General features: G+C 51.1%; 1 protein-coding gene across 1 annotated transcript; it reads right to left on the minus strand.

The window, feature by feature from the left end:
- Positions 1 to 11,616: 11,616 nt before the first annotated feature.
- Positions 11,617 to 14,948, minus strand: LOC132447873 (troponin I, slow skeletal muscle-like). Its single transcript, XM_060038883.1, has 5 exons — positions 14,790 to 14,948; positions 14,115 to 14,246; positions 13,563 to 13,652; positions 13,230 to 13,412; positions 11,617 to 12,925 (listed from the first exon to the last, which is right to left on the minus strand). Exons 2-5 carry the CDS (start codon positions 14,127 to 14,129, stop codon positions 12,824 to 12,826), a joined length of 390 nt encoding a protein of 129 aa, XP_059894866.1. The 5' UTR covers positions 14,130 to 14,246; positions 14,790 to 14,948; the 3' UTR covers positions 11,617 to 12,823.
- Between the last annotated feature and the right edge of the window lie 84 nt (positions 14,949 to 15,032).

Genomic DNA, 15,032 nt, shown 5'->3' on the forward strand with positions numbered 1-15,032 from the left:
AACAACGCATCTCGTAGACCTCTGCATCACAAACACCAATAACGATCGGCTTCCCCTCTGCCTTTCTATTGGCTCAGGGGCAATCAATAGAAGTACACAGCTGCCCCACTGAAGATTAACTCAGACCACGAGAGGTGACGGCCGGGAAGTGCACACCCTGCATTTCATTGGGATGATTAATGCACAATTTGATTCATCAATTAAAGTGTTTGAGGGTGAATGTGATTGACTTCCACTTGACTTTAGGCTTTACCGATTACTACGCATTCGGGACATGATGCCCTTTCATAAATGGGGGAGGAATTGCACACTCCTTCACCTTACACATCCACCTTACACATCCACCTTACACATTCACCTTACACATCCACCTTACACATCCACCGCACACATCCACCTCACACATCCACCGCACACATCCACATACACATCCACCGCACACATCCACCGCACACATTCATCGCACACATCCACCGTACACATCCACCGCACACATCCACCGCACACATCCACCACACATCCACCGCACACATCCAGCCCACACATCCAGCGCACATTTCCCTCCACATTTAAATTTCCTCGAGTCAGATCCATTTTTGATCATATCATTAAAGTATTTGCTATTCAGTCATTGGGCAAACGCATTGATCCAGATGGACTTTGCTACTGTGACTTCAGGTTCATGTCATTGTGGGGCAGGTAGGGGCAGTGCATCTGGCTCAGGGAGGATGATGGGGATCTAACCAGGTACCTTTCGGCTGAGAGTTGAGCAGCCATTATCGGGCTGTACTGAGCCGAAATTTCAGAGAATGGATTGATAAACAGGCTGCTTCAAGGTATGGTGGGGATTATGTTGCCTTGATTAACGCCCAACCCCATGCCGTCAAGAGCACAGAGACCAATCACAGGACTGCATCTACCATCAGCAGTAATGAATAATAAGTATTCAGGGCTGCAGGAGGCAGTGCTGTACACTGCTGTGCATCTGTAAACCTTGAAGCGAGCATGTCTCTTCTCTGGGGTGGGCAAGACAGCCAAGCAATGTGGAGCAAAGTCAATAGTACATTAAGGCGTATATTAATATTGTATAGCTCAATTCAGGGAGCCTATGGATATTACTTCAGCTCCGGCACTGATCAAATCATACCGTAAACCTCTAATCAACGACATTGAACCAGGTTATACTGGTAAGATAGCATTGGTCAGACGCCAGACTGATGCATGCTGGGATTGTGTGATGTCATTCACCTGCTCTAAATATAAATGTTATTTGATAACACCGTTCTAAAGTGGGACAAACACACACACACACACACACACACACCGTTAGATAAGCCCAGTGTCTTATAAGAGATTGGATTAACTTCTTGAGGTCTTGTTATTGGGAAGGATAATGGGAGGTGCTCTCAAGGTTTACAGCCCTGATGGAAGTTATACAGCTGAGCAGACCACACTCACGGTCCAACCACCCAAGACATCTCTAAAACGTGTTTCCGATATGAATGCTTTCAACATATTACCGGGATATTTAATTTTCTTGTTTCAAATGCAATTGAAATTTAATTAGCAAATGGAATCCACTCCTTGCTTAAAGTCAGGGCTTGTGATCCACAATGACTTTAAGCCAGCGTCATGCTTCTCGCTCATATCATAATGCTGCCTTTTCTACTCAACTCCTCATTACCCTAACGAGACTGAAGGACGTGCCCTGGTTCCCATAATAATATCATAATGCTGATTGCTAAACGGTGCCTTGCATTAACATTAAGGAAGGCATTTATGAATTTGTTGACGCACTTTCCTGATAACTGTTGAAATGCAACTTCTTATTTTTAATGTATCTAATAATTCATTTGTCTTGATGATGTCTGTGTTGCCCGAACTGCGTTTACAAAGAGCGAGAAAATGTAATTAAAAATAATAATAATTTCTTACATTTTTAACTTAACTCGCGATTAAGCAAGCAGCTCATTTTGGTACCAGTTATTTCCAGTTTGACATTTGTCTGCCTGTTGATCTGAGCCAGTTTGTGCATTGTGTTGAATGCTGTGCAACAAATATGCAACCCCTTCCCTCGGACGCACACAGGCATAGCAACGCGCGCGCACACACACACGCACACATACCACACACAGACTGTCGCTGATGAAACAGCCAATAAATGTTGCAGCACAGACAGGTGCCTTGTCACAGGACGCACACACACAGAACTCCACATACGCAAACACACCCACACACAAACAAACACACACACACACACACAGAAATACACACACACACACACAAACACACGCGCACACACAGAAATACACATACGCAAACACACCCACACACACAGAAATACACACACACAAACACACACACACACACAGAAATACACACACACAAACACACACACAGAAATACACATGCACAAACACAGAGACACACACAGAAATACACACACACAAACACACGCTGTGTGTTGTCACTCGGTCAGACTGCTACCCGTGCCCTGGTATTTGAACCACATTAGTGTTTTGGGTAACATCTCTTAACATCAGTGCCCTGTTTAAAATTAAACATGCCTCATAAATTCATCTCAAGTTTGCAGTTTCACAATAGGCCTACCTGAGCTCAGGTAGGCCTACTGGTCAGTGGTTGATACTGGTGGATGTAAAGCAACGAATGCACAGGAACACGCTGACTGGACCAAGACAATAAAACGATGACCCGCGTGTCTCCGGCCAGACGTCGTCGCTAGGAGTGATGTGGGGTTAAGTGCTCGTCAGTGAACCGTCACCCTCTCCAAGCGGGGGTCAATTGGATGGAGAGTGAATGAGAAGTTTGTCTCATTGGTTCGCTGTCATCTCATCCACCGCTTCCCCCTCCCGCCTCCCTGAGCTGAGGGAGACGTGTTCCCCTCCTTCACTATCCAATTAACATTTGCTCTGTGAAGCAAGTGTGTGTGGCCTTGTGTGAGTTGGTGTGTGGGTGTGTGGTGAATGCTTTAAAAAAGACTCAAGGACTCTTTAATGAAGAATAAAGACGACTGCCATGTGGGCCAGATATATATAGAATATATATAAATGAATATATAAATATGACCGTAGTATATTAGTACACTAATACCCACTATCTGTCAATCAATAAAACCTGTCTATCTATGTGCTCATCTGTCTGTCTCTTCACCTATCCACTTCTGTCTATCTATCTGTCTGTGTGTCTGACCCTCTTTTAACCTCTCTCGGTCTGATGAATCATTTTGATATATGTCTCTCTGCATGTTCTTCTTTCTGGTTGTCCGTCATTCTGTCCTTCTATCTCTATCCATCTGTCTGTGTGTCTGTCAATCTATTCACCTTTATCTGTCTGTATGTCCATCTATCCATTCATTCTATCTATCTATCTATCTATCTATCTATCTGTCTATCTATCTATCTATCTATCTATCTATCTGTCTGTCTGTCTATCTATCTATCTATCTATCTATCTATCTATCTGTCTGTCTATCTATCTATCTATCTATCTATCTATCTATCTATCTATCTATCTATCTATCTATCTATCTATCTATCTATCTATCTATCTATCTATCTATCTATCTATCTGTCTATCTGTCTATCTGTCTATCTGTCTGTCTCTCTGTCTAGCTGGCTGTTTGTATATTCGTCTGTGTGTCCGTCCATCTGTTTATGTGTCCATCTGTCCATCTGTCCAACGGACAGATGGACAGATGGACAGATGGACAGATGGACAGATGGACAGACGGACAGATGGACAGATGGACAGATGGACAGATGGACAGATGGACGGACCCGGAGGGCAGGTGATGGTTTTGTTGTGGAGCTTCACCTCGTGTCCCCCGGGAGGCGCTCTCACCTCAGATCAACCTGAGAGGAGGAAGAACGGGGGGGAGAGGGGGGGAGAGGGGGGGAGAGGGGGGGAGAGGTGGCAGGCGGGAGGGGAGGGGGGGGGGGGGGGGGGGGGAGCGGGAGCGGGCGTCACAAACAGGGAGAGATTAAAGTGAGAACCAAGTGGGACAACCTGTCAGGAAGGATCAGAGGACGTGATGGAGGGTTCCAGACAGAAAGAGAGAGAGACGGAGAGAGAGAGAGGGTGGTAACAGAGAGAGAGGGGGAGAGAGACGGAGGGGGAGAGAGGGTGGTAACAGAGAGAGAGGGACAGAGAGACGGAGAGGGAGAGAGGGTGGTAACAGAGAGAGAGGGGGAGAGAGACGGAGAGGGAGAGAGGGTGGTAACAGAGAGAGAGGGGGAGAGAGACGGAGAGGGAGAGAGGGTGGTAACAGAGAGAGAGGGACAGAGAGACGGAGAGGGAGAGAGGGTGGTAACAGAGAGAGAGGGACAGAGAGACGGAGAGGGAGAGAGGGTGGTAACAGAGAGAGAGGGGGAGAGAGACGGAGAGGGAGAGAGGGTGGTAACAGAGAGAGAGGGACAGAGAGACGGAGAGGGAGAGAGGGTGGTAACAGAGAGAGAGGGGCAGAGAGACGGAGAGGGAGAGAGGGTGGTAACAGAGAGAGAGGGGGAGAGAGACGGAGAGGGAGAGAGGGTGGTAACAGAGAGAGAGGGGGAGAGAGACGGAGAGGGAGAGAGGGTGGTAACAGAGAGAGAGGGACAGAGAGACGGAGAGGGAGAGAGGGTGGTAACAGAGAGAGAGGGACAGAGAGACGGAGAGGGAGAGAGGGTGGTAACAGAGAGAGAGGGACAGAGAGACGGAGAGGGAGAGAGGGTGGTAACAGAGAGAGAGGGGGAGAGAGACGGAGAGGGAGAGAGGGTGGTAACAGAGAGAGAGGGACAGAGAGACGGAGAGGGAGAGAGGGTGGTAACAGAGAGAGAGGGACAGAGAGACGGAGAGGGAGAGAGGGTGGTAACAGAGAGAGAGGGACAGAGAGACGGAGAGGGAGAGAGGGTGGTAACAGAGAGAGAGGGACAGAGAGACGGAGAGGGAGAGAGGGTGGTAACAGAGAGAGAGGGGGAGAGAGACGGAGAGGGAGAGAGGGTGGTAACAGAGAGAGAGGGACAGAGAGACGGAGAGGGAGAGAGGGTGGTAACAGAGAGAGGGGGAGAGAGACGGAGAGGGAGAGAGGGTGGTAACAGAGAGAGAGGGACAGAGAGACGGAGAGGGAGAGAGGGTGGTAACAGAGAGAGAGGGACAGAGAGGGGGAGAGGGAGAGAGGGTGGTAACAGAGAGAGAGGGGGAGAGAGACGGAGAGGGAGAGAGGGTGGTAACAGAGAGAGAGGGACAGAGAGACGGAGAGAGAGAGAGGGTGGTAACAGAGAGAGAGGGGGAGAGAGACGGAGAGGGAGAGAGGGTGGTAACAGAGAGAGAGGGACAGAGAGACGGAGAGGGAGAGAGGGTGGTAACAGAGAGAGAGGGACAGAGAGACGGAGAGGGAGAGAGGGTGGTAACAGAGAGAGAGGGACAGAGAGACGGAGAGGGAGAGAGGGTGGTAACAGAGAGAGAGGGGGAGAGAGACGGAGAGGGAGAGAGGGTGGTAACAGAGAGAGAGGGATAGAGAGACGGAGAGGGAGAGAGGGTGGTAACAGAGAGAGAGGGGGAGAGAGACGGAGAGGGAGAGAGGGTGGTAACAGAGAGAGAGGGGGAGAGAGACGGAGAGGGAGAGAGGGTGGTAACAGAGAGAGAGGGGGAGAGAGACGGAGAGGGAGAGAGGGTGGTAACAGAGAGAGAGGGACAGAGAGACGGAGAGGGAGAGAGGGTGGTAACAGAGAGAGAGGGACAGAGAGACGGAGAGGGAGAGAGGGTGGTAACAGAGAGAGAGGGGGAGAGAGACGGAGAGGGAGAGAGGGTGGTAACAGAGAGAGAGGGGGAGAGAGACGGAGAGGGAGAGAGGGTGGTAACAGAGAGAGAGGGGGAGAGAGACGGAGAGGGAGAGAGGGTGGTAACAGAGAGAGAGGGGGAGAGAGACGGAGAGGGAGAGAGGGTGGTAACAGAGAGAGAGGGACAGAGAGACGGAGAGAGAGAGAGGGTGGTAACAGAGAGAGAGGGACAGAGAGACGGAGAGGGAGAGAGGGTGGTAACAGAGAGAGGGACAGAGAGACGGAGAGGGAGAGAGGGTGGTAACAGAGAGAGAGGGGCAGAGAGACGGAGAGGGAGAGAGGGTGGTAACAGAGAGAGAGGGACAGAGAGACGGAGAGGGAGAGAGGGTGGTAACAGAGAGAGAGGGGGAGAGAGACGGAGAGGGAGAGAGGGTGGTAACAGAGAGAGAGGGGGAGAGAGACGGAGAGGGAGAGAGGGTGGTAACAGAGAGAGAGGGGGAGAGAGACGGAGAGGGAGAGAGGGTGGTAACAGAGAGAGAGGGACAGAGAGACGGAGAGGGAGAGAGGGTGGTAACAGAGAGAGAGGGGGAGAGAGACGGAGAGGGAGAGAGGGTGGTAACAGAGAGAGAGGGACAGAGAGACGGAGAGGGAGAGAGGGTGGTAACAGAGAGAGAGGGACAGAGAGACGGAGAGGGAGAGAGGGTGGTAACAGAGAGAGAGGGACAGAGAGACGGAGAGGGAGAGAGGGTGGTAACAGAGAGAGAGGGACAGAGAGGGGGAGAGGGAGAGAGGGTGGTAACAGAGAGAGAGGGACAGAGAGACGGAGAGGGAGAGAGGGTGGTAACAGAGAGAGAGGGACAGAGAGACGGAGAGGGAGAGAGGGTGGTAACAGAGAGAGAGGGACAGAGAGACGGAGAGGGAGAGAGGGTGGTAACAGAGAGAGAGGGGGAGAGAGACGGAGAGGGAGAGAGGGTGGTAACAGAGAGAGAGGGGGAGAGAGACGGAGAGAGAGAGAGGGTGGTAACAGAGAGAGAGGGGGAGAGAGACGGAGAGGGAGAGAGGGTGGTAACAGAGAGAGAGGGGGAGAGAGACGGAGAGGGAGAGAGGGTGGTAACAGAGAGAGAGGGGGAGAGAGACGGAGAGGGAGAGAGGGTGGTAACAGAGAGAGAGGGGGAGAGAGACGGAGAGGGAGAGAGGGTGGTAACAGAGAGAGAGGGGGAGAGAGACGGAGAGGGAGAGAGGGTGGTAACAGAGAGAGAGGGACAGAGAGACGGAGAGGGAGAGAGGGTGGTAACAGAGAGAGAGGGGGAGAGAGACGGAGAGGGAGAGAGGGTGGTAACAGAGAGAGAGGGACAGAGAGACGGAGAGGGAGAGAGGGTGGTAACAGAGAGAGAGGGACAGAGAGACGGAGAGGGAGAGAGGGTGGTAACAGAGAGAGAGGGACAGAGAGACGGAGAGGGAGAGAGGGTGGTAACAGAGAGAGAGGGGGAGAGAGACGGAGAGGGAGAGAGGGTGGTAACAGAGAGAGAGGGACAGAGAGACGGAGAGGGAGAGAGGGTGGTAACAGAGAGAGAGGGACAGAGAGACGGAGAGGGAGAGAGGGTGGTAACAGAGAGAGAGGGACAGAGAGACGGAGAGGGAGAGAGGGTGGTAACAGAGAGAGAGGGACAGAGAGACGGAGAGGGAGAGAGGGTGGTAACAGAGAGAGAGGGACAGAGAGACGGAGAGGGAGAGAGGGTGGTAACAGAGAGAGAGGGGGAGAGAGACGGAGAGGGAGAGAGGGTGGTAACAGAGAGAGAGGGACAGAGAGACGGAGAGGGAGAGAGGGTGGTAACAGAGAGAGAGGGACAGAGAGACGGAGAGGGAGAGAGGGTGGTAACAGAGAGAGAGGGACAGAGAGACGGAGAGGGAGAGAGGGTGGTAACAGAGAGAGAGGGACAGAGAGACGGAGAGGGAGAGAGGGTGGTAACAGAGAGAGAGGGGAGAGAGACGGAGAGGGAGAGAGGGTGGTAACAGAGAGAGAGGGACAGAGAGACGGAGAGGGAGAGAGGGTGGTAACAGAGAGAGACGGAGAGGGAGAGAGGGTGGTAACAGAGAGAGAGGGGGAGAGAGACGGAGAGGGAGAGAGGGTGGTAACAGAGAGAGAGGGACAGAGAGACGGAGAGGGAGAGAGGGTGGTAACAGAGAGAGAGGGACAGAGAGACGGAGAGGGAGAGAGGGTGGTAACAGAGAGAGAGGGGGAGAGAGACGGAGAGGGAGAGAGGGTGGTAACAGAGAGAGAGGGGGAGAGAGACGGAGAGGGAGAGAGGGTGGTAACAGAGAGAGAGGGACAGAGAGACGGAGAGGGAGAGAGGGTGGTAACAGAGAGAGAGGGGGAGAGAGACGGAGAGGGAGAGAGGGTGGTAACAGAGAGAGAGGGGGAGAGAGACGGAGAGGGAGAGAGGGTGGTAACAGAGAGAGAGGGACAGAGAGACGGAGAGGGAGAGAGGGTGGTAACAGAGAGAGAGGGGCAGAGAGACGGAGAGGGAGAGAGGGTGGTAACAGAGAGAGAGGGACAGAGAGACGGAGAGGGAGAGAGGGTGGTAACAGAGAGAGAGGGACAGAGAGACGGAGAGGGAGAGAGGGTGGTAACAGAGAGAGAGGGGGAGAGAGGGTGGTAACAGAGAGAGAGGGACAGAGAGACGGAGAGGGAGAGAGGGTGGTAACAGAGAGAGAGGGACAGAGAGACGGAGAGGGAGAGAGGGTGGTAACAGAGAGAGAGGGGGAGAGAGACGGAGAGGGAGAGAGGGTGGTAACAGAGAGAGAGGGGGAGAGAGACGGAGAGGGAGAGAGGGTGGTAACAGAGAGAGAGGGACAGAGAGACGGAGAGGGAGAGAGGGTGGTAACAGAGAGAGAGGGGGAGAGAGACGGAGAGGGAGAGAGGGTGGTAACAGAGAGAGAGGGACAGAGAGACGGAGAGGGAGAGAGGGTGGTAACAGAGAGAGAGGGGGAGAGAGACGGAGAGGGAGAGAGGGTGGTAACAGAGAGAGAGGGGGAGAGAGACGGAGAGGGAGAGAGGGTGGTAACAGAGAGAGAGGGACAGAGAGACGGAGAGGGAGAGAGGGTGGTAACAGAGAGAGAGGGGGAGAGAGACGGAGAGGGAGAGAGGGTGGTAACAGAGAGAGAGGGGGAGAGAGACGGAGAGGGAGAGAGGGTGGTAACAGAGAGAGAGGGGGAGAGAGACGGAGAGGGAGAGAGGGTGGTAACAGAGAGAGAGGGGGAGAGAGACGGAGAGGGGGAGGGAGCATGATGGGTAAACAGAGAGAGAGAGAGAGACGGAGAGGGGGAGAGAGCATGATGGGTAAACAGAGAGAGATGGAGAGGGAGGGAGAGCATGATAAACAGAGAGAGAGGGAGAATGAAGAGAACTCAGAGGAAGCAGACAAGCTAGTTAGCCTGCTCTTCTTTCTCTATTCTCCCCTCGATGTAGGTACAGTAGGTAGGTAGATAGGTAGTTCTGTAGTTAGGTAGGTACAGTAGGTAGGTAGATAGGTAGTTCTGTAGTTAGGTAGGTACAGTAGATAGGTAGATAGGTAGTTCTGTAGTTAGGTAGGTACAGTAGATAGGTAGGTAGAGTTCAGTTAGTAGGTAGTTACAGTAGGCAGATAAGTAGACGTATGTTAGTGTGTCGGTACAGTAGGCAGGTAGGTAGGTAGGTAGGTAGGTAGGTAGGTAGGTAGGTAGGTAGGTAGGTAGGCAGGCAGGTAGGTAGGTAGGTAGGTAGGTAGGTAGGTAGGTAGGTAGGTAGGTAGGCAGGCAGGTAGGTAGGTAGGTAGGTAGGTAGGTAGGTAGGTAGGTAGGTAGGTAGGTAGGTAGGTAGGTAGGTAGGTAGGTAGGTAGGTAGGTAGGTAGGTAGGTAGGGAGGGAGGTAGGTAGGTAGGTAGGTAGGTAGGTAGGTAGGTAGGTAGGTAGGTAGGTAGGTAGGTAGGTAGGTAGGTAGGTAGGCAGGCAGGCAGGTAGGTAGGTAGGTAGGTAGGTAGGTAGGTAGGCAGGTAGGTAGGTAGGTAGGTAGGTAGGCAGGCAGGTAGGTAGGTAGGTAGGTAGGTAGGTAGGTAGGTAGGTAGGTAGGTAGGTAGGTAGGTAGGTAGGTAGGCAGGTAGGTAGGTAGGTAGGCAGGCAGGCAGGTAGGTAGGTAGGTAGGTTGGTAGGCAGGCAGGTAGGTAGGTAGGTAGGTAGGTAGGTAGGTAGGTAGGTAGGCAGGCAGGCAGGTAGGTAGGTAGGTAGGTAGGTAGGTAGGTAGGTAGGTAGGTAGGTAGGTAGGTAGGCAAGTAGGCAGGCAGGCAGGCAGGCAGGTAGGTAGGTAGGTAGGCAGGCAGGCAGGCAGGCAGGTAGGTAGGTAGGCAGGCAGGCAGGTAGGTAGGTAGGTAGGTAGGTAGGTAGGTAGGTAGGTAGGTAGGTAGGTAGGTAGGTAGGTAGGTAGGTAGGTAGGTAGTTCTGTAGTTGGGTAGCTAGGTACAGTAGGTCATTGGGTTGAGATTCCTTAGGTATGTAGGTAGGACGTTCTCGGTGTTATGTCGGTAGGTTAAGTAGGTTAGACAGCTCGGTAGGTATTTTGAAGGTAGGCAGGCAACTTGTTATTGAGGTCTAAGGGACTGATATATTGTTTCCATGTATGTTTTAATTTTCATAGGTTGAACAATATTCCACATTTTGTGACTGCCATCAAATGGCTATTGATAAGTACTGCAGTCAGAATACTGCACAATACACTGACAATACCATCTGTTATATTTGACCAATTACATTCAATGTATTATTACGTTAATTAACAATGGGTGTATTTTGAGTTCATTAATATGTATAAAAGGTCCCAAAGGATTGACCTTGGTCTACCATTATAACACACTGATAACAGACTGAGAAGTCCCTCAGGGGTATTTATGGCCCAATTCACCTGGTACGAACCGCAACCTCCACAACACACATTAGCATCAGGCAAGGTCGGACAAGACGTAACGTGAGAACACAGCTAACATTATAAATACACCCACTCAAAGGAATACGACTCTTTAGACGGCGAGAGTTTAACACATGAGATCACTGTACCGGGTGCTCCTTTGTCTGCTGAAACAGAGAGCCCTAATAAAACATTATGATGTCAACTGTCTGCACCCCACCCCCAGCCCAGCCCCCATCCACCATCTCTGTCCTGGGATCAGAACCCCAGGCCCCAGGCCTTCCAGACATCCACCCCTACTCATGTTCCAGGCAGCCTTGAGCTATTGTTGGCCTTGTGGGCATTGCCTCCATGCTTTAAATGACAAAGTGTGGGTGACAACATCCTGTCAACCCTCTGATATGCAAACACACAAATACACACACACACACACACACACACACACACACACACACACACACACACACACACACACACACACACACATACACACACACACACACACACACACACACACACACACACACACACACACACACACACACACACACCCACACATTCAGGGCAACAATGCCGGTGGCTTTTCCTATCAGCATTGGGAGGTCAGTAGTTATGATATCATAAGAGCACCGCTTAAAATAATGGGGGTGTGTCCCCAACCAGCCACTGCGCCCAAGCTGGCCCTCATCTTCTGAAGACAGACTCACTATTAACGTGATCCTACAATAATAGGGACCTTTCAAAATGTCTCATTACATACTTGCAAAGACAACTCAATGTCATACCATGGCACTGCATATAAATAGGGTCGATAAAAAGGGGACAGTGTTCTAAAGTTGTGATGAACCATGAAGCAGTAAAAAGCATTGATACAAAAACAGGAATTGACCACAGGAAACGATGGACGGAGTTTGAAGATGTATTCACCAATCAGCATAGAGAATGAATAAAACCACATTGAACACCCTCCTACATTTAAGAAAACCACAATGTTCTAAAGTTCTAATAAAACATTTGTTTCCAAATCGACTCAATTTGAAGAACAGGGAACGGTCTGTTCAGCACTCTGCTGCACTATAGATAGATAGAACGGGGGGGTAGCACCTGTTGTAGCCCCTCCCCTCTTATCTTCTGACCTATCATCAGGTGAACTGATCAACCAATGAGTAAGACTTAAAGACAACATGAATTGAACATTTCTGTTTTTTCCCCTTGTTAGCAAATCCTTCACCTGTGCATCTATTCTCTCCCCTGCTGGGAGTCAGGTTTTTGTTAGTAGTTGGTAGGCTTGCCATTTGAACTGATATCACACATTTCCATTCCATTCCTCGTAAAGTCTGTAATAGCCTTATGTAACATCCTGACAGATTCAATCACATTTTTTGTGTCCCAAAAAGTCCTCATCAACATTTTCTACTTATTAAAGTTCGAAAGTACGCTACATGTTTCACATAGACTTTAACAGAGACACACTCTGGTAGAAACAAAGGCACAACTGAAACCAGATAACTTTTGTTTATTTCTATTTACTTACGTCCTTCAGATGCACTAGTAACTACCCACACAATAATTCTGGAGATAAATAAAAGACGAGCAACTCAAGGGGGTTGGGGGTGGGGGGGCACTCCTGGAGGGGGTGGGGGGGCACTCCTGGAGGGGGTGGGGGGGCACTCCTGGAGGGGGTGGGGGGGCACTCCTGGAGGGGGTGGGGGGGCACTCCTGGAGGGGGTGGGGGGGCACTCCTGGAGGGGGTGGGGGGGCACTCCTGGAGGGGGTGGGGGGGCACTCCTGGAGGGGGTGGGGGGGCACTCCTGGAGGGGGTGGGGGGGCACTCCTGGAGGGGGTGGGGGGCACTCCTGGAGGGGGTGGGGGGGCACTCCTGGAGGGGGTGGGGGGGCACTCCTGGAGGGGGTGGGGGGGCACTCCTGGAGGGGGTGGGGGGGCACTCCTGGATCTCATTCCCTTCGGGTTTTCACAGAAAATGTCCGTCAACGCGATAAAAGCAGGGTTAACTGTCAGGTAAGCAATCACCTTATTTATTTATTGTTACACTTTTTTACCGAAATTTTCAAAGCTTTCAACCGTCTCTGGTTCCTGGATCCGGGGCCACTCACTGACCGCCGCCGGCCGCGTCGAACATCTTCTTACGACCCTCCATCCCGGACATGGCCTCCACGTTCTTACGCCAGTCGCTCACCTCAGACGTGAGCACCTGGAGGACCGGCGGGGAACGTCAGAGGAACAGAGGTCACACACACATCGTGAGGAAGACTCTGTGACAGTGTGGTGACTGTGAGGAATTTGTCATTTCAGAACAGGTTATTTTAAACTAGATGCTTCAATGTGGTTTTTTTCATGCTGTCTTTTGTTATAAACGTTAATCAAACCAATTAAGATATGATAATACTTTATACCCCAGATGGGAAACTCAGGAAAGGTTACTTCTACGGTGGTAAATAAGCGGTCCTCATGGTAAGTTTGAGACGAGGCCCGGTGGGAAGGCCCTGATGGTGTACCTTGTCTGTTTTGACGTCCTCCTTCTTCACAGACTTCAGGTTGGCCCTGAGGTCCATGGAGCCCTTGTGCTTGGAGCCCAGGAGGGCCCTCATCATCTCGTCTGCCGACACCCTCACCTTCCTCAGGGCCGGCTTCTTAAACTTCCCTCCCAGGTCCTGGACCTTCATCTTCAGTTCGCTGATCTGAAACCGGCAAGAATCTCATGATTTTTAATGATCTTTTGGCCTCAGAGAAACATTGATTTGAGATTTTAGCTCAGCTATGAAGCAAACGTTGGGATTGGAACAAGAATTGAAGTGTCAATACGGTTGATCACCGATTCTGTCACTTACATCTTTGTTGTGTTTGATCACTTTGTGCTCGCAGTCGTATCGCTCCTCATCCGCAAGGTCAATTTTTGAATGAAGCTCTTTGCATAGATTCTGGAGAGGAATAAATATTTGCATGTTAGGAAAGCAAAAAAAGTCTTTAAACTTATCTCCGTGTCCTACATGAGTAAAACGTGTGTGTTTTTTTTCGTATAACTTGTTTATTTTCTGTTGTCTTCTGTCTCACTGTTCGCTACTAAAAAACCTGATTACCTTTAGGATCTATAAAGGTATCTTTCTATCCATCATTTATCCATCCATTCATCCATCCATCCATAGATGGATGGATGATTTCAGTAATTCAAGGACGGATGGTATAACGTTTTTAATTTGTAGTGCCCTAGTTAAGCTCCACGTTAACTTGTCCTTTCACTCTGTTACCCACCTCAGCCCTAAAACGTCTTATTCTACGGCCGTGTTTGTTAGTTTCCTCCCCTTTGCGGTGTCACTCTCCCCCCAGGGGGGAGCTTCTCCACCACGAGGGGGTGGGTGGGGGCTAGGATCCCGGCCACTCACTTGTAGTTCCTCCATCTTCAGCCCGGACAGCTGCAGGGGGGGCAGCTTCTCCCCGAGGTAGCGCTCCTTCTCCTCCTCCCGCTCCTGACGCTCACACTCCAACGCCTCACACGCTCTGGTGAGGAGCAGGATCTGGGAGAGGAGGGGGAGGGGGAGGGGGAGGAGGGGGAGGAGGGGGAGGGGGTGGGAGGAGGAGTGGGAGGAGGAGTGGGAGGGAGGGAAAAGGAGGGGCAGGAGGGAGAGGGGGAGGGAGAGGGGGAGGGAGGAGGAGGGAGAGGGGGAGGGAGGAGGAGTGGGAGGGAGGGAAGAGGAGGAGCAGGAGGGAGAGGGGGAGGGAGGAGGAGGGAGAGGGGGAGGGAGGAGGAGTGGGATGGAGGGAGGAGGGGAGGAACGAAGAGAGAGAGAGGAGGAGGGGGGGTGGGAGGAAGGAAGGGAAGAGTGAGAGGAAGGAGGGAGGAGGAGGGGGGTGGGAGGAAAAGGAGGTGCAGTGCAGAACAGAAACAGGAAAGCCTTCTTAAGTCCAACTAATCCTGGGACTGATGCAGCAGAGCTCTGGGGGAAAGAATCTGCACATCTTTGAAAAGCACTTGAGGGACTTTTAACAGACAGAAGACGAATGCAGTGAATTCAGAAACGATGCGGTGCTAATGAATAGAGAGAGGAGAAGTCACTTACTTTGAGGGAGAGCTTGCGAGACGCTGAGATCTTCGACTTGGGCTGGAGACCAAGAAAACATCGATCAATGAATCACTGCAGTTTTTTTAGTTTGCTAGAGTTAACTGTACGCATATGTTGGTCAACTCAAATAATATAAACACATATTTTTTACTTTTTTCTATTGTACATATACGTAAAGGCGCAATATACTTGCTTTCAGGGTGCGTAAATTCATTATAATTATTGTTGTATGCATCATTT

The sequence above is a fragment of the Gadus macrocephalus genome, chromosome 19, assembly GCF_031168955.1.
Source record: "Gadus macrocephalus chromosome 19, ASM3116895v1".
Classification (NCBI taxonomy): domain Eukaryota; kingdom Metazoa; phylum Chordata; class Actinopteri; order Gadiformes; family Gadidae; genus Gadus; species Gadus macrocephalus.

Excerpts from the sequence above, each read along its gene's own strand:
- LOC132447873 (XM_060038883.1), bottom strand. Across the intron at positions 13,413-13,562 it reads TGATCAAACACAACAAAGAT|ATCAGCGAACTGAAGATGAA; the intron begins GTAAGTGACAGA and ends TGCCGGTTTCAG. Across the intron at positions 12,926-13,229 it reads AGGACGTCAAAACAGACAAG|GTGCTCACGTCTGAGGTGAG; the intron begins GTACACCATCAG and ends CCGGTCCTCCAG.